The sequence below is a fragment of the Corythoichthys intestinalis genome, chromosome 6 (assembly GCF_030265065.1).
Source record: "Corythoichthys intestinalis isolate RoL2023-P3 chromosome 6, ASM3026506v1, whole genome shotgun sequence".
Taxonomy (NCBI): Eukaryota; Metazoa; Chordata; class Actinopteri; order Syngnathiformes; family Syngnathidae; genus Corythoichthys; species Corythoichthys intestinalis.
Window position 1 is genome coordinate 4,860,215 of NC_080400.1, and position 20,178 is coordinate 4,880,392.

Below are 20,178 nucleotides of genomic sequence, written 5' to 3' on the forward strand. Positions count from 1 at the left end.
TGCAAAATGTCATTGTTTCAGTCTCTCTACTCCCAATATTTTTACAGGATATTCTTTTTATCCAAGTATTTTCCCCAATAGCTATATAAATGGCTTGAGAAGGACCAGTCAGCCCGTCGAGGGGGAACTATTCACAATGAGGAAAACGCGACGAAGAGAGCGGCAAAATGTCATTGTTTCTGTCTCTTTACTTCAATATTTTTACAGGATATTCTTTTTATCCAAGTATTTTTCCCCAATAGCTATATAAATGGCTTGAGAAGGACCAGTCAGCCCGTCGAGGGGGAACTATTCACAATGAGGAAAACGCGACGAAGAGAGCGGCAAAATGTCATTGTTTCTGTCTCTTTACTTCAATATTTTTACAGGATATTCTTTTTACCCAAGTACTTTCCCCAATTGCTAAATAAATGGCATGGTCATGACAAATAACTTGTGCTAAATGGAATATAAAATAATAAAAATCCATTTATTCAAGACGACATGGCAAAATTACTCCATAATGGTCAAAACAGTCGACTTTACCTTTACTGTCACACCTGCCGAACGATATTTTATGACACCTAAATCGGACATATGTCATTTCCCTTCCCCGGCTTCGGAGAATGTAAACAGACCAGAAGGAGTGACAGCTAGCCGACATGCTAACCCGAACCGAGGGATGTTTCAAAGTCTTCGAAGTGGAAAATCACACATAACTAGCCTGGATTATTTGACATGACGACCCGGTTGTCGAGTTTCTTTGCGGATCGGCAAACCGCCCGGCGGAGAGCAATTTACAGTTCGTTCCCTGGAGGAGGGTGGCTGGAATTGTTGTGTAGCTAACGTGCTAACAGCTAACTGCTAATTAGCGTGAGGATAGCTTTTTACATGCCTATCAATGATCAAACGTAAGTAGTCCTTTATTTAAAGGAATTTTATAGTGTTTACTTTGTAATCACTGTATTCGTATTTGACATAATACAAAACAAGATGTTTACTCACTTCCTTGTAAGTCCAATGGTCCCACAGTAAATATCCACGGTGAATGGGAACCTTTTGAAACTCCAAAAAGGCGCATACGCCTCTCCCGCATACAGAATGATTTTTCTGCAGCCGTTTGGCTGGCGTGATGCAAAAAATAAAAGTATTAATCCGCAAAATCAGCTGAATCCTTCGTCCTCATACACAACAGTACACTGTAGCGTGAAGAGGACGTCTTCTACCGTACACGTCACAGCGCCCTCCTCCTCAATGCGAGACCGAAGCCGGAAGTCACTCATTTTCCTGGCGCGGGATTCAAAAAACTAAATAAATATAGCGATCGCTTCCACACACATCCAAGCGGTCCATATCATTCAGGAGCATAAAATACCACATGTATTATGAAATAAACATGCTTTTTCGTGTCACAAGCACTTTAATGGAAAAAAAGAGAAAAATCCAACCTTCAATACAAGTGCATTTATTCAGTGGGGAAAAAAATCCCACATAAAGAAATGATTATTTGACATCAAATAATGTGTGTCACAATTATTAGCACCCCTGGTGTGAATACTTTGTACAACCCCCTTTTGCCAACAAAACAAGGTCTGGGGACTGAGATGGCCATGGGAAGAGCTTGATTTTGTGTCTGGTGAACCATTTCTGGGTAGATTTGGCTAGGCATGTGCCGGTATGAGATTTTGACGGTACGATAACCGTGAGCAAAAATACCGCGGTTTCACGGTATCACAGTAATGCAATTATAGCTCCAAAATTTTTAGATGTATGGGTTTGAAAAAAAAAAAAAAAAAACTTTTTTCCACTGAACAGGATTTTTTTCGCAGAACATATTTGCAAATTGGAACATGAACATAACGTGAAAATAAATATACAAAAAAATATTTAAGTAATTGTTATAAAAAAAGCAAAACACTTCTAAATAAAATTAAAAAGATATATATACTCTATGACTTTTTTTGAGGGGGAGGAGCTCAAGTGAAGTTTCGCCATTTTCAGCCACTGTGTCAACTCTCGTCTACATGATGTCATGCCTTTGTGTGAAAAAGAGCATAAAGAATTCATAAGTTAATAAGTTAGTTAAAAGTTTATAAGTTAGTTTTATAAGTTGGTTAAATGTAAACATTGTTGAGGAAAGGTTTCATCTAAAAAAAACAAAAAAAACAAACAAACATTAGGAGTGAGACTTCTTTTCGCAATTAGCGATGTTTGACGCCATCTTTTTTTTTTTTTTTTGTCTACCTTCATTTAAGTTTGTTTCTCACTCAGCGGCTGTGAGACTTAAAACCTCGACGAAGCTGCTCTCCCAGCTAAGCCTAGGCTAACATTCGTCATTGTAAGTTTTAGTTTGTTTGTATATTGAATTTGATAGGAATATGTGTGTTTTGTTTTTACCGAACTTTTTCATGGTGCTACACTGCTACTGCTATCCTGTTGAACCTACTCACACGTCGAAAAATACAACTGTACAATGTTTTAAATGTATTCATTTTGTATATTTCACCACGATTTGGGAGCTCAATAAATTGAATAAATTGAATTGAATTTTTATTTTATTTTTTTAAACCCATACATCTCAAAATTTTGGAGCTATAATTGCATTACTGTGATACCGTGAAACCGCGGTATTTTTGCTCACGGTTATCGTACCGTCAAAATCTCATACCGGCACATGCCTAGCCAAATCTACACAGAAATGGTTCACCAGACACAAAATCAAGCTCCTCCCATGGCCATCTCAGTCCCCAGACCTTGTTTTGTTGGCAAAAGGGGGTTGTACAAAGTATTCACACCAGGGGTGCTAATAATTGTGACACACATTATTTGATGTCAAATAATTATTTCTTTATGTGGAATTTTTTTCCCCCACTGAATAAATGCACTTGTATTGAAGGTTGGATTTTTCCTTTTTTTTTTCCATTAAGGTCCCATATTATTTGAATTAAAAAAAAATATTAGAAGCTAAAAAACACATCTTAACCAGGGGTGCCAATAATTATGGAGGGCACTGTAATTACGGCTGAATCTTGGTGCCAAGAACTGAGCTGTCTTATCGAGACAAACCCTTCGGATCTGTGTCTACGCGGCCCACCCGTGTCGAGCCCACCCGCCGTCCCTCGTGGCCGAATTTTATCAGAACGGTGCAAATCGCAGGTTTGTGGCATTAACGCCGAGCGCAGGTTACGGCCCCGCTGGGCCTCGCTCTCTTGACACGTTTCATTATTCTCTTGACGCGTTTTATTATTCCGCCGTCTGCGGCGCTGTGAAGCTCTCAAATTGGAGCCGAGCAAAAGGAACATGTAATGTCTCCGACGCCGCTAATTAACGGTGACCCGATTTAAAGCTGCGGTTATTCAGAGCGAGACTGACATTGATGCAGTGACTGGAACCCAACTGCTAAAAGTTCCGATTTAATATGATTGACTGATGCATTCAACAGCTAGTCTCACCGCCGATGTCCAGCTCTCCATTTAGCCTCATTAACGCACTTAACTGTAAAGTGACATTACCTACTGTTGTCACGACACAGAAATTTTCAACTCTATAGCAATACTGCAAAAAAGTACTTAGAGATTTTCACGGTACGATAACCGTGAGCAAAAATACCGCGGTTTCACGGTATCACGGTATTGCAATTATGGCTCCAAAATTTTGAGATGTATGGGTTTAAAAAAAAAAAAAAAATTCCATTGAACAGGATTTTTTTTCAAAACATATTTGTAAATTGGAACATGAATATAATGTGAAAATAAATAAATTAACACAAAATAACAAATACTTTATATAAAATTAAAATAAATAGAACCTAGACTATACCCACAGCCACAGCTCAAGTTGCTCAATATTAGAGTAAGAACAAAATAATTGCTATAAAAAGTAAAAAGACTTCTAAATAAAATTAAAAATATATACTGTATGACTTTTTTTGAGGGGGGGAAGTTTTGCCATTTTCAGCCACCTTTTTCAACTCTAGTCTACATGATGCCATGCCTTTGTGTTAAAAAGAACAAAGAATTCATAAGTTAATAAGTTAGTTAAAAATGTATAAGTTAGTTTTATAAATGTTAAAATGTAAATATTGTTGAGGAAAGGTTTCATCTAATTAAAAAAAAAAAAAAGTGAGGAGTGAGACCTCCTTTCTCAATTGGCGATCTTTGACGCGATTCTTTTTCTTTCCCCCCTTCATTCAAGCTTGTCGCTCTCTCTCTCAGCGGCTGTGAGACATAAAACCACAACGAAGCTGCTCTCCCAGCTTAGCCTAGGCTAACATTCGTCTTTGTAAGTTTTAGTTCGTTTGTATTAGAGCTGAAACGAATACTCGAGCAACTCGAGTAACTCGAGTTTAAAAACTGATCCGAGTAATTTTATTCACCTCGAGTAATCGTTTATTTTGACAGCTCTAAGCATCACGTTTTGCTCGGACTACTTTTAATGCGGGACAACGCGCTGATGTCACGTGCGTAGAGGAAGAAGGGAAAAAAAAAAAAACCTTACTGCAGCCGACAACCGCTACAAACGACGCCGACGTTGCTAAATACTAGCCCGCACATGCTACGTTAGTTGCAGGTAGCGTCTGATGCGTCTCATAGAGATCACATGTATGTTGAACTAGATGCGAAATGACAGACTCGGCCGCGTCTGGGCAGCGTTTGTAAACAGCCGCCATCTTAAAGCAGTACAGCGCTAAGCGCAAATAAAGAGCGCTAATAAATAAGATTAACGTTACTGTCGCTACTAGCTCACGTAACGTTAGCCCTGCGGAGGGCTAGGTTTCAATTAATTATGACCACTGTCGATGCGTGGATAACGTGTCTTACATACAGGCTTTAACATAACATAGCATTGTGGAGTGATGAGGGTGTAAAATAAAAACTTAATCATGCTAACTATCAATTTTAGCTTAGTAGTCATTGCTGGATAAAACACCAAGCAGCACTGGTCCGTAATGTGCTCCAATACAGCCTGTATCATACATTTATTTTGAACACTGCAAAAACTCAAAATCCTATCAGGACTTACAGTTTAGACTAACTTAAAACTTAACTAGAACTTAAAAATGGCTTGACACAAAGAGAAATTCAATTGAAACACGTGGGGAAAAAATCCTAACTTTGAAGTGATTTGTGTTATCAAGTGTAACAGCATTTTTAGGTAAGATATATATAAAACTAACTACTACTAACTTTGAAGTGATGTGTGTTATCAAGCGTAACGGCATTTTTAGGTAAGATATATATATATTTATATATTATATATATATTTTAATAAGATCTAAAAGTTTTTTGAGTGAAAGCAGTGAATTAGTCTTTTTTTTAAAATTCTAGTTACATCTGAGATGCAATTGTTGGCTGTTTTCAACAACATACATCGGAAATAAAGACATTGATTGACTGAAAATGGTTCAAGATTAGATGAAATGTCTTGTTTTCTCATGTATGTGTATAATTGCTCTTCACCTAAAAATATATTTGCTTTATCCGATTACTCGATTAATCGATAGAATTTTCAGTCGATTACTCGATTACTAAAATATTCGATAGCTGCAGCCCTAATTGATATGGATAGATATATGATATATGATATATGATATATGAATAGAAATTCAATTGAAACACGTAGGAAAAAAATCCTAACTTTTAAGTGATGTGTGTTATCAAGCGTAACGGCATTTTTAGGTAAGATATATATATATATATATATATATATTTTTTTTTAATAAGATCTAAAAGTTTTTTGAGCGAAAGCAGTGAATTAGTCTTTTTTTTTAAATTCTAGTTACATCTGAGATGCAATTGTTGGCTGTTTTCAACAATATACATCGAAAATAAAGACATTGATTGACTGAAAATGGTTCAAGATTAGATGAAATGTCTTGTTTTCTCATGTATGTGTATAATTGCTCTTCACCTAAAAATATATTTACTTTATCCGATTACTCGATTAATCGATAGAATTTTCAGTCGATTACTCGATTACTAAAATATTCGATAGCTGCAGCCCTAGTTTGTGTATTGAATTTGAAATGAAAATGTGTATTTTGTTTTTGGCGAACTTTTTAATGGTGCTACTGCTATCCTGTTGAACCTAATCACACGTGGAAAAATACAATTGTACAACGTTTTAAATGTATTCATTTGTATATTTCACCACGATTTGAGAGCTCAATAAATTGAAGAAAAGTACGCCTTGTGTTTGGAGGATTTGTATTTGGGTTTGCTGGCTATTTAGCAGAATAGCGTCACTGACACTCACGGCAACAAACGGGAAGGGGTGAGCGCTGCCGCACCAAGCCACTTCGGCTGCATTTTGGCACATGAAAAAATAGCGAATACCGTACTAAGATATGACGGAAAATTTTAGTGGTTTTGAAACCGCAACGTTTTCACACCACGGTAAACCGTGAAAACGGTAACCGGCACATGTCTAGATTCAGTGTTACTGTATTTCTTTACATTTATCCATTGGTGGTTATTATTTTGGATAATTGATCTAGGAGTAAATGCTTAAATCCCCGAATTGTTTTGTTTTGTAGATATGGACGTAAAACACTCTCGATTCTTGGTTAAAAGCAAAAAAAAAAAAAACGTGCAGTTAACGTTAATTTTACGTAAATATGTTGAGGTACAATCCTAGTCTGTTAGTGAATGTAGCTAGCGGCCGCTTAATGTAAACAGAGCTTTTCCGGTGAAAATTCTTGTGAATAAATGGGTAAATCCCAGAACTCTTTATAAATATGGACGTAAAACAGTCTCGATTCTTGGTTAAAAACTGAAAAACATGTAGTTAGCATTTATTTTACGTAAATATATCGAAGTACGATGCTAGTCTGTCAATGTGGTGGCCGCCATATGTAAACAGAGCTTTTCCGGTGAAAATTCTTGTGAATAAATGGTTGAATCGCAGAATTCTTTATAGATATGGACGTAAAACAGTCTTGAGTCGTGGTTAAAAGCAAAAAAACGGGCAGTGAGCATTTATTTTACGTAAATATGTCGAAGTACGATGCTAGTCTGTCAATGTGGTGGCCGCCATATGTAAACAGAGCTTTCCACGTGAAAATTCTTGTGAATAAATGGTTAAATCCCAGAAGTCTTTATGGATATGGACGTAAAACAGTCTCGATTCTTGGTTAAAAGCAACAACAAAAAAACGCGCAGTTAGCATTTATTTTACGTAAATATTGCGAAGTACGATGCTAGTCTGTCAATGTGGTGGCCGCCATATGTAAACAGAGCTTTTCCCGCGAAAATTCTTGTGAATAAATGCTTAAATCCCTGAATTCTTTACAAATATGGACGTAAAACAGTCTCGAGTCTTGGTTAAAAGCAAAAAAACAAAACAAAAAACGAGCAGTTAGCATTTATTTTACGTAAATTTGTCGAAGTACAATGATAGTCTGTCAATGTGGTGACCGCCATATGTAAACGGAGCTTTTCCGGTGAAAATTCTTGTGAATAAATGGTTAAATCCCAGAATTCTTTATAGATATGGACGTAAATCAGTCTTGAATCGTGGTTAAAAGAAAACAAAAACGGGCAGTGAGCATTTACTTTACGTAAATATATCGAAGTACGATGCTCAGTCAATGTGGTGGCCGCCATATGTAAACAGAGCTTTTCCGGTGAAAATTCTTGTGAATAAATCCTTAAATCCCCGAATGCTTTATAGATATGGACATAAAAAAGTCCCAATTCTTGGTTAAAAGCAAAAAAAAACGTGCAGTTAGCATTTATTTTATGTAAATATGTCGAAGTACAATGCTAGTCTGTTAGTTACTGTAGCTAGCGGCCACCTGATGTAAACAGAGCTTTTCTGGAGAAAATTCTTGTGAATAAATGCTTAAATCCCCAAATTCTTTATAGATATGTATGAACGTAAAACTGTCTCGATTCTTGGTTAAAAGCAAAAATTTTACCGTTACCAAAATTCTTCATGATGACCGACGTAATTTTGACCATGTCCGTAAATGCGGTAATTTAATAAAACAAGAAAATATAGTCTTTTAATCTCTCTTTGACTGTGTGTTATTCGGCTATGTTCATTCCCCTTTAAGAAAGCAGTCATTGTGCTTACGTATGAAGTCACGTGGTTATCAGGAACTCAAATGAACAGAGGCCCGGTAGGCTCGCGGCTATCGCTACAAGCAAACGTGACGGAATCTGGCTTAAAGGAGCTTCGCCAAATTTTCACCTGACATTAAAAAGACTCTTGGCGGCCTCCAAACGGGTTTTCACTCGCTTTCCTCCCTGGTCCTCACGATTTGAGGAGAGGGTTGCTTTGTACTGGCAGCCAGGCCACAGGCTAACGCTATAAAATGAACGTGATGGAGTCTGATAGTGGCTCTAACCTTGTCAAAACGGCTGAACTTAATGAGTGGATTGGGCACGGACTGTATCTAGCAATTAGTATGTCACGTTATTTTGTATCTGTGTGTGTGTGTGATTTCTTTGATAACTTTTACGAGGGTAAAGCATTCAGCATAAATTATAATGCAACAGTGAAGCCTATAATATGACCGTTTAATGGCCACAGCTATTTTTCTGTATGTGCTTGCTTCATTCTGTGTCATTAATACTGCCATGATAAAATCTTATGATTCATTGGCAAATGAGCAATATAGCTTTAATGTATCTGTGTGTCTGTGTGGGGGGTGCATGTATTAAAAATGCTCTGGGGAAAAAAACCTGAAACCTTGAGTACACTTGTATTGAGTAATGATGTCAAAGCAGCCATTAACAATAAATTGTCTGTTTGAAGGGGTTTGGTCAAACTTTAAGTTTTGTAAGTGTTACAATGTCATGTTTGCACAGTTGTCGTATTGATTTTTATCATGTTGTACATTTTTACAAGTCATACAAGCCATTATAAATCTTCATACTTGAATTCTTATGGTTTACAAGAATTTTTTATTTACTTTATGTTTAGACTGCGTGTACAATCGTGTAAATGTTAAACTGAAATCTGGTAATTTAATCACCGAGAAATGGTTCATTTGTATTTCACGCATTGATTCAGATTTTCAAATTACTGTATATAAAAGTCCACTTGGGCGAATTTATCGCCATTTATCGTTATTTAGTTAAATCTGCTCAATTTACCGTGATACGTACTTTAGACCATATCGCCCAGCCCTAGAATGTAGCTAGCGGCCGCCTGACGTAAACAGAACTTTTTGCTGTGAAAATTCTTGTGAATCAATGCTCAAATCCCCAAATTCTTTATAGATGTGGACGTAAAACAGTCTCGATTCTTGGTTAAAAGCAAAAAAAAAAAAAGTTAGCATTTATTTTAAGTAAATATTACGAATAGGGCTGTCAAACGATTAAAAATTTTAATCGAGTTAATAACGGTTTAAAAATTAATTAATCGCAATTCAAACCATTTATAAATTATGCCATATTTTTCTGTAAATTATTGTTGGAATGGAAAGATAAGACACAAGACAGGTATATACATTCAACATACTGTACATAAGTACTGTATTTGTTTATTATAACAATAAATCAACAAGATGGCATTAACATTCTGTTAAAGCGATCCATGGATAGAAAGACTTGTAGTCCTTAACAGATAATTGTTAGTACGAGTTATAGAAATTTTATATTAAAACCCCTCTTAATGTTTTCGTTTTAATAAATTTTGTAAAATTTTCAAACAAAAAATAAACTAGTAGCTCGCCATTGTTGACGTCAATAATTATTGGCTCATAGATTGGCCATAAAATCAGTCACCCAAGCGCCAGTAGAGGGCTACAAAACACTAAAACATGACACTGTCATTTTAATCTGTTTGAGCGGGGCATGTGCGTTAATTGCGTCAAATATTTTAACGTGATTAATTTAAAAAAAAAAATTACCGCCCGTTAACGCGATAATTTTGACAGCCCTAAGTACGAACTATGATGCTAATGCAGTAGCGGCAAATTTCTCCCATTGTTTCTTTTCATGGCGTTTCAAAATGCATGCATGGTACGAAAAATATAATGATTACCTTGAATCCTCGAACTAATCACTCCTGAAACAATCCTTCCTGTATGCTTGTGCTACAGCTTTCGTACTTTTTCAACCTAAATCCGGCGTTGCATCGCTGCATGTGTTTGTGAATAGCTCCTCTTGATATGGGCGGCCCCCTACTTGAATGCGAGGTGTAGTGCATGACCGATCTGAGCCGTCAATACATTATGAAGTCAATGGTCAGTCATGTGGTTGAGAGACGACAGACTTTGATTGTACACTTATTAGCCAATAGGTGGTACCGTGTGCACATGAAGTTTTGAGAAATGAACCTTTTCTCAAACCAATTAGCTCAAGTGGTTCAGTGCCTCACGAGGCTTCATCCCACCATTACTAGTGAGCAGTTGTAAATAATAGATCTCGAAAAGTGCTTCATGCGTAGCTTGGCAAGTTATTTCTCAGTACTCGACTGAAGCTACTGAAAACCTCCTAATCTCCTCGCCCTAGTTCCGTCCAAAACTTCTGTCTTTTCACCTTTCGGGAAGGATACGCTGACTACTTTGTCATTTATCTCACTTAGCTTCTCTCGGCCAGCTGGTGTCCATAGCGGACCCCCCTTCAGTAGAGAAAGCTTCTTTCAGCCAGCCGAGTTAAGTGCACTCACTTCCCTGCGGCGTCCGTGCCAAGCTTTGCACCGGCCGTCTTCAATGCCCTTGGGCGACCCGACGATCGGCGGACAGAGCCGCGTTTCTCTGCAGCAGCTCACTGAATCGGGGGAAAAAAAGCGCCAAACTGGAAAATCAGAATGAGCCAATGTTTATACGCCGTTCCCAGCCAAAATGAATTAGACGTCTAATGCTGTCAATGGCACTGAAAGATGAGCATTCATAGCCAGTCTACCCAGTTGAAAGTATTTGGATGTCTATCATTATCAATGGCAGGAAAGGAGTCATTTCCTGCACAATTCGGGGTGTTCCCGGGTCGCTTCCTGTACATTTGTTATCATTTCCTGTTGATTTTTCAGTCACTTCCTGATGATTTTGAGCATTTCTGGGTCACTTCCTGTAGATTTTTGGAGGTTTACAGGTCACATTTGATTGATATTGGGTAACTGAACAGGAAGTGACCTAGGAAGTAGGGACGTCCCGATCCAGGTTTTTGCACTTCCGATCCGATACCGGCCTATCTGAGCATGTGTTAAAGTTTCAAGTTATTTCGCCTCCTTTCTTAGTTGTTAGACTCATGTTGAAAAAGGTTTTAGTACTCTTGATAACAACTAGCCAGCTGAATTAGGTGAGTTTGAATAACACACAACGGTTGGTAACAAGAAACTGACCTGTTTATTCAGTGACAAACACAAAACATTAGAGCTGAAACTAATACTCGAGCAACTCGAGTAACTCGAGTTTAAAAACTGATCCGAGTAATTTTATTCACCTCGAGTAATCGTTTATTTTGACAGCTCTAAGCATCACGTTTTGCTCGTACTACTTTTAATGCGGAACAACGCGCTGATGTCCCGTGCATAGAGGAAGAAGCAAAAAAAAGACAGCAGCTACAAACGACGCCGACGTTGCTAAATACTAGCCCGCACGATGCTACGTTGGTAGCAGGTAGCGTCTGATGAGTCTCATAGAGATCACATGTATGTTGAACTAGATGCTTATTGACGGACTCGGCCGCGTCTGGGCAGCGTTAGTAAACAGCCGCCATCTTAAAGCAGTAGAGCGCTAATCGCTAATAAAGAGCGCTAAGCGTAGGGTGACCAAACGTCCTCTTTTGCCCGGGCAAGTCCTACTTTCACGTAGTATCCTCGTTGTCCGGGCGGGTTTTATAAATTCATTAAAATGTCCGTTTTTTTATGATTTTTCATGGGACCAATTTGAAGAGAATCCCTCTGGCCGCTGGGTGGCAGCAGTTGACATGGCTCCAACTAGAAGGGAGGGAAGGAGTAGTTCTTGTTTTTGTTGGCAGTTTACCCCTATCATGAGGCATTACCGCCATCTACTGGGTTGACAATTTGGCCACAATGCCTGCCCAGTTGTTAAGTTTTTAACGACAAATACGTAAATAATGGCAACTGTTGACTTCTGTCGGAGCTTTGACTGTAAAATCCCATTTGGTGTCGCATCGTTGCGCTGCCGATGATTGATTGTAAACTTTTCTAGCAAAGTTTAATTTTTGTCTCAGCAAGCTATCAGTAAGCCAAACCATGCTAGGCATTATGGGAAACGTAGTTTTGAACTGCTACGTTTGGAAACATGCTGGTTGAATAGTTTGTCAGTTTACTTCGGTTATTGTTTGTGTGCAATCTAGAACATTGAATGAGAATATCAATTGAATGGGAATAACAATTTGTCAAGGACAATTGTCGTGATAGTAATTTATAAAAATGTTTAGTTGGCACATAGCCTACTGTGTAGAGCAGGGCGGTAAACCGAAAATTTACCGGTACCGAAATTCTTCACGATGACCGACGTAATTTTGACCATGTCGGTAAATTCGGCAATTTAATAAAAGAAGAAAATATAGTCTTTTCATCCCGCTTTGACTCTGTGTTGTTCGGCTATGTTCATTCCCCTTTAAGAAAGCAGACAGTGTGCTGACGTTTGGAGTCACATGGTTTTCAGGAAGCCAATCAAACAGAAGCCCGGTAGGCTAACGCTAACTGCTAAGCTAGCGGCTAACGCTACAAGTAAACGGGATGGAGTCGGGCTTAAGTTAACTTCGCCAAACTTTCACCCGACATTAAGTAAACTCTTGACGGGTTCCAGATAGGGATGGAAAAACCGAGGCTTTCTGAAACAATGAACCACTTTTAAGACAATTGCCCTAAATTGAATCACTGTTTGACACACTGCAAGAGCCCCATCTACTGGATAAACAGTGCACGTTTCTTTTTAAAAGTAAAGTTGACAAATTGCCTCAGCATTACATATCTTCAATAGAATTAAGTGGATGTCGTCTATTTCAACCAGGAGATCGTGTCGTCATTAAGTGTGATTTACACAATTAAAATTGACCTCTTTCAGCCTGTGTCTTTGCTTTTGTCTGTGAAGATGTGTTCAAAGCAGTATTTGTAATACACGACAGTGCTAGTCTTGTAAGTGGCTCGTCCTAGATGACGGGGAGTAAGTATGTATTGTTTATTTTTTGTAAAAATTACAGTACAGTAAGCACAGAGCTTGGGAACAGGAATATTATTTATTGCATACTGTAAGGATTTTCAAAATCATAAGATGTAAATAATTGAGCCGAATAAAAGAAAAGAAAGGTTTGTGAAACATTTTATTTTTTAATTAAGTATAATTTCGGTTGGATGTGTCGTATTTGTATCTATTCTAAATATCTAAACGTATGCCACTATCTAGTGTATAACAGTGCGGAATGAATTTAATGAAAAAATTCAAGAATTCTTATTGTTTACAAGATTTTTTTAAAATACTTAATGTTTAGACTGCATGTGCAATTGTTAAATTGAAAGTTGATAAATAGATTTAACGCGAAACGGTTAATTTGTATTCCATGCATTGATTCAAAATTTCAAATTATATAACAGTTTGCTTGGGCAAATTTGTCGTCATTTATCGTTATCGAGGTAAATCTGCTCAATTTATCGTGATACGTACTTAAGGCCATATCGCCCAGCCCTACTACTGTGTGTATGTGTATTGACAGGACTACATTTCCATGGGTCTGCACTATATACACTGTATATATATTATATTTTAGTCATTATTATTATTATTATTATTATTTTTCACATCCAGAGTGAGGGGGCACACTTTAAGTATATTACAGTGATATAGACATGTTTGAGTGAACTTCGAGTACAATTCAAGTATCTTGAGGCCGGGCTGAGTGTCCTCTTTTTTGGAAATCAAAATATGGTCACCCTAGCTAAGCGCTAATAAATATGATTAACGTTACTGTCTCTAGTTCACGTAACGTTAGCCCTGCGGAGGGCTAGGTTTCTATTAATTATGACCACTGTCGATGCGTGGCTAACGTGTCTTACATACAGGCTTTAACATAACAGCGATGTGGGGTGATGAGGGTGTAAAATAAAAACTCAATAATGCTAACTATCAATTTTAGCTCAGTAGCCATTGCTGGATAAAACACCAAGTAGCACTGATCCCTAATGTGCTCCAATACAGCCTGTATCATACATTTATTTTGATTGAACACTGCAAAAACTCAAAATCCTATCAGGACTTACAGTTTAGACCAACTTAAAACTTAACTAGAACTTAAAAATGGCTTGTCACAAATAGAAATTCAATTGAAACACATGGGGAAAAAATCCTAACTTTTAAGTGATGTGTGTTATCAAGCGTAACGGCATTTTTAGGTAAGATATACTGTATGTATATATATATATATATCTTTTTAATAAGATCTAAAGGTTTTTTGAGTGAAAGCAGTGAATTAGTCTTTTTTTTCTTTATTCTAGTTACATCTGAGATGCAATTGTTGGCTGTTTTCAACAATATACATCGAAAATAAAGACATTGATTGACTGAAAATGGTTCAAGATTAGATGAAATGTCTTGTTTTCTCATCTATATTTATAATTGCTCTTCACCTAAAAATATATTTGTTTTATCCGATTAATCGATAGAATTTTCAGTCGATTACTCGATTACTAAAATATTCAATAGCTGCAGCCCTACAAAACAGTATAAATAACAAACAGAAATAGCATAGTCAGTCAGTAAAACGTGCAAATAATATTGTAAACTGTCTTAAAAAAGCAAAACACACAAACAACCTCAGTGGAAAATCCCACAAACCCCCCAAGCAATTAGATGCTTTTAATGTTTCGTGCATTAGTTACAAAAATTATATAAAAAGCCTCTCAAGTTTAAATAAAAGACTATTTCAGTATCAAGTTAATATTTTAAAACAGTAAATAAAATACTCAAGTCCCCATTCAGTATCAGCAGCTTTAAACCACATTCAATCCATTTAATTTTGCGAATCAACTGTTAAAGTTGTTAAAATTGCTCCCGTTATTCCATAATTTCCCTTCTGTCTACTTTCGACATGTGAAAGTTTTAAAACTGTTTTGAAGATAGATTCAAGTCAAGATTTTGCTGATTTAGGAGTATTTTAGATAAAAAGTTAATTACGATCGCTTGGAAGGTTCACAACAGCCTACTAGGGAAGTCTCCTGCTTTAAGATGGCGGCTGTTTACTAACGCAACTAGTTTTCAATACTTCAATGTTGCTAACGCAGTCGAGTCTGTCAATTTGCATCTAGTTCTATATACATATGATATCTATTATCTACAGTAAAACGATGTTGACGTACTTTGTAGCTGCTGTCAGCAGTCAGGTATTCTTGTGTTTTTTTATCCAGCGGCATGAGTTGAGCTAAAGCCGTGAGTTGAGCATTGGCATTACCCGGGTCTATTACAAGCATGATGTTTACTCTCGGGACGCAATGCAGTCCGCTTCTCATTGCGTCCCGAAGACCGCGCTGTGTATTAGTTCCGCTTTACTTGACATATTTCAATAATCGGAATTTGGATGTTTGTGAATCGTTCTCGAATCTTCCACGTCCGAATCGCTCAAGGATGAAATGACGGCTGGGCATGTTGTACCGTGGTTCTAAGTGTCGGATGGAGCGTCTTTACTCACGAGAGATAATGGCTCGTCATCCAGAATGAATTCTTCGACTCTTGTTATTCCCTGGGCTTTGGGACTGTCGAGTGCCAGTTTGTCACGCATAGCAAAAGTTTCTGCCAGTGTTAGTTGCGTAGGACCTTTCTTTTTGTCTTCAGTTTTCTTAACATACTCCTCATATTGTTTGTGGTGGTATTTTGCTAAATGCTTGATTAGGTTGGTTGTATTAAAACCTCTTACAGCTTTACCACCACGCTTGACTTTATTGTGGCATATGTTGCACTCTGCCTCTTCGTCTTTGTCGTCCTTTAAGGTGAAATGATCCCACACAGCTGACATTTTTACCGATAGTCTCTCGGTAAATTGGGAGACGGTAATGTAAATGTAGTGTGTTAAAGGTGTGCCGTAAAATGCGGACTGGATTTTAGGGAAACCGAAGCAAAAACTGGAATGGGTCATGTAAATCGGTGCGCTGGAAAACCCGTACCGGACTTTTTAAAAAACTGGATCAGAAGTGTGGATCGGAATTTTTCCGTGTTGGCCGATCCGATACCCATGCGCATTTTTTTGCCCATATCGGCGTCCGATCCGATCCAAATATCGGATTGGGACATCTCTACTGGGAAGGTCTCAAAATGACTAGGAATTGACTCTAAAACAACATGAAGTCACCTGTAAATTCCTCCAAAATTAACAGGTAGTGACTTTTTGGTCACTTCCTGATGATTTTGAGATTTCCTGGGTCACTTCCTGTTGATTTTGGGGCATTTACAGGTAACTTCCTGTTGATTTTTAGTCACTTCCTAATTATTTTGAATATTTTCTGGGTTACTGCTTATTGATTTTGGGAGCTTTACAGCTCTCTTTCTGTTGATATGGGGTTACTGAACAGGAAATGACTCGGGAAGATCCCAAAATGAATAGGATGTGACTAAAAAACAACAGAAAGTTACCTGTAAATTCCTTACCAAATGAACAGGTAGTTAGGTTAGTTAGTTGGTTAGTTAGGTAGAACACATCTTCGTTCACCGCTTCATTTGCTGTTGATTTTTGGTCAGGTCCTGATGATTTCAATCATTTTTGGGTCACTTCCTGTTGATTTTGGGAGATTTACAGGTCACTTCCTGTTGATTTTTAGTCACTTCCTGATTATTTTGAGCATTTTCTGAGTTACTACTTGTTGTTTTTTGGGAGATTTGTAGGGCACATTTTATTGATATTGGGTTCATGAACAGGAAGTGACCTAGGGAGGTCTCAAAATGACTAGGAATTGACTCTAAAACAAGAGGAAGTCACCTGTAAATTCCCCCCAAATTGACAGGTAGTGACTTTTTGGTAACTTCCTTATGATTTTGAGATTTCCTTGGTCACTTCCTGGTGATTTTTAGTCACTTCCTGATTATTTTGAGCATTTTCTGGGTTACTTCTTATTGATTTTTGGGAGCTTTGCAGTTCTCTTTCTGTTGATATTGGGTTACTGAACAGGAAATGACTCGGGAAGGTCCCAAAATGAATAGGAAGTGACTGAAAACAACTGATAGTGACCTGTAAATTCCTTACAAAATGAACAGGTGTTTGTTCACCGCTTCATTTGCTTTTGATTTTCGGTCACTTCCTGATGATTTTGAGCATTTGCTAGGTCACTTCCTGTTGATTTCCGTACGTTTATGGGTCATGCTGTTGATTTACAGTAACTTACTGATTATTTTGAGCATTTGCTGGGTCACTTCCTGTTGATTTTGGAAGGTGTATGGGTCACTTTCTGTAGATATTGGGTTACTGAACAGGAAGTGACCTGGGAATGTCCCGAAATGAATAGAAAGTGACTCAAATTCAGCAGGAAGTGACCTGTAAATTCCTAACAAAATGAACAGGTAGTGACCCATGTTTGTTCACTTTTTCATTTGCTGTTGATTTTCGTTAACTTCCTGATGATTTTGAGCATTTTTGGGTCACTCCCTGTTGATTTTGGGGCATTTACAGGTCACTTCCTGTTGCTTTTTAGTCACTTCCTGATTATTTTTGTAACATTTTCTGGGTCACATCTTGTTGATTTTGGGAGGTTTACAGGTCACTTTCTGTTGATATTGGGTTGCTGAACAGGAAGTGACCGGGAAGGTCCTAAAATGAATAGGAAGTGACCTGTAAATTTCTTACAAAATGAGCAGGTAGTGACCCATGTTTGTTCACCTCTTCATTTGCTGTTGATTTTCGGTCACTTCCTGAAGATTTTTAGCATTTTTGGGTCACTTCTTGTTTATTTTGGGAGATTTACACGTCACTTACTTTTGATTTGATTTGAGCTTTGTCTGGGTTACTTCTTGTTGTTTTTGGGAGATTTGCAGGTCACATTTTGTTAATATTGGGTTACTGAACAGGAAGTGACCAAGGAAGGTCTCAAAATGACTAGGAATTGACTCTAAAACAACAGGAAGTCACCTGGAAATTCCTCCAAATAAAGAGGTAGTGACTTTTTGGTCACTTCCGGATGATCCTGAGCATTTCTGGGTCACTTCCTGTTGATTTTGGGACATATAGGGGTCACTTCCTGTTGATTTTTAGTCACTTCCTGATTATTTTGAGCATTTTCTGGGTTACTTCTTATTGACTTTGGCAGCTTTACAGTTTTCTTCCTGTTGATATTGGGTTACTGAACAGGAAATGACTCGGGAAGGTCCCAAAATGAATAGGAAGTGACTTGTAAATACCTCCAAAATAAACAGTTAGCGACCAATGTTCATTCAGCCCTTCATTTGCTGTTGATTTTCAGTCACTTCCTGATGATTTTGAGCATTTCTGGGTCACTTCCTGTTGAATACCGTACATTTATGGGTCATTTCCTGTTGATTTTCAGTAACTTCATGATTACTTTGAGCATTTGCTGGGTCACCTCCTGTTGATTTTGGGAGCTTTAGTGACTTTTTGGTCATTTCCTGATGATTCTGAGCATTTCTAGGTCACTTCCTGATTATTTTGAGACTTTTCTGGGTTACTTCTTATTGATTTTGGGAGCTTTACAGGTCTCTTTCTGCTGATATTGGGTTACTGAACAGGAAGTGACCCGGGAAGGTCTCAAAATGAATACGAAGTGACCTGTAAATTCCTCCAAAATAAACAGTTGGTGACCCATGGACATTCACCCCATTCATTTGCTGTTGATTTTCGGTCACTTCCTGATGATTTTGAGTATTTCTGGGACACTCCCTGTTATTTTGGGACATTCACGGTCACTTGCTATTGATTTTCAACCACCTCCTGATTATTTTGAGCATTTTATGGGTTACGTCTTGTTAATTTTGGGAGGTTTACGGGGCACTTTCTGTTGTTATTGGGTTACTGAACAGGAAGTGACCTGGGAAGGTCAAACAAAAATTAGGAAGTGACTTAAAAAACAACAGGAAGTGACCTGTGAATTCCTCCAAAATGAACAGGTTTGTTCACCCCTTCATTTGGTGTGATTTTCTGTCACTTCCTAATTATTTTTTTTAGCAATTCTGGGTCCCTTCCTGTTGATTTTGGGACATTTATGGTTCACTTCCTGTTGATTCATGTAGCACTTAGTCACGCTTTGTTAGCAATTATTTTACATTCAAGTGAGTGTCCAATAGTTAGTATTGAAGACGATAAATTATTATACCGGTACAGTATTGGTCGGGAGCCGAATAACGGTATCGGCGCAACATCCATTTTCAGTCGGGCAGTTGGGCGGCATCGGACTGATGGAAAATTGAAATATGTTTTTTTGCAGGTATGAGTTGTTCCAAAAACAACTTTTCCAGCTTGAAGAGGCGGAGGGCGGTTTCGACCAATTCACGCGCAGCTACTGGGCCTTCGGCGTGCAGCGGCAGCCCAACAACAGCCTCTTCTTCAAGGAGTGGGCTCCGGCAGCGGAGGCTCTGTTCCTCACCGGGGATTTCAGTAAGTGAACTCTCGTCCCTGCTTTGGGAAGGAGCCCCTCTTCAATCACCGCGTCGACAGGAATTCCCTCCTAATGTTCTGCCAATTTCCGCGTCGCCGCCAGACAGTACACCTGCTCGCAGATGATGGGATTTTAGCAGATGACCTAGGGGAGAATAACGTCATCCGCCTAAAGCACGGCAATGCCTTGACTGATGAGTTGAAGTCGTTCCATGACCACTCATGTAATTTCAGATGCATCATTCATTTTTGCTTATATTTTTTTAAACCATTTCGTGCACAGATTATTAGATTATTAGATTTTTTTTTTAACCTTAATTGAATTCAGTGGCTCAATATTGGCAAATGAGTTCACAAAGAAGTGAACTGATCTTGCCCCAAAATTACTAGGAAGGGGCTACAAATCTACAAGGACTACCCTTGAAATTGCTGTTTCTAGTTAAATACCAAATGATACATCCAAACAGGAAATGCGCAATAATCTATGTGACCCTGAAAAGCACAAAAATGTGGAGAAAATGAGCCAAAATCTACAGGAAATGACCCAGAAATGCCCTGAAATCAACAGGAAAGAAATCCAAATTGGACAAGAGATCGCGGAATGAGACCCCAGAATGTGCAGGAAGTGACTGGAAGTATCATAAACACCAAAGACGTGGTCCAAAATCAACAAGAAGTGAGAAGTAGGTACTCT

General features: G+C 38.0%; 1 protein-coding gene across 1 annotated transcript in view; it reads left to right on the forward strand.

Annotated features, from left to right (window-relative positions):
• gbe1b (glucan (1,4-alpha-), branching enzyme 1b) overlaps positions 1–20,178 on the forward strand; it is a 227,469-nt gene that overhangs the window by 21,689 nt on the left and 185,602 nt on the right. The window contains exon 2 of the mRNA XM_057838476.1: positions 19,315–19,484. Coding sequence (XP_057694459.1) covers positions 19,315–19,484 — 170 coding nt within the window. The remainder of the gene's footprint in view (positions 1–19,314; positions 19,485–20,178) is intronic.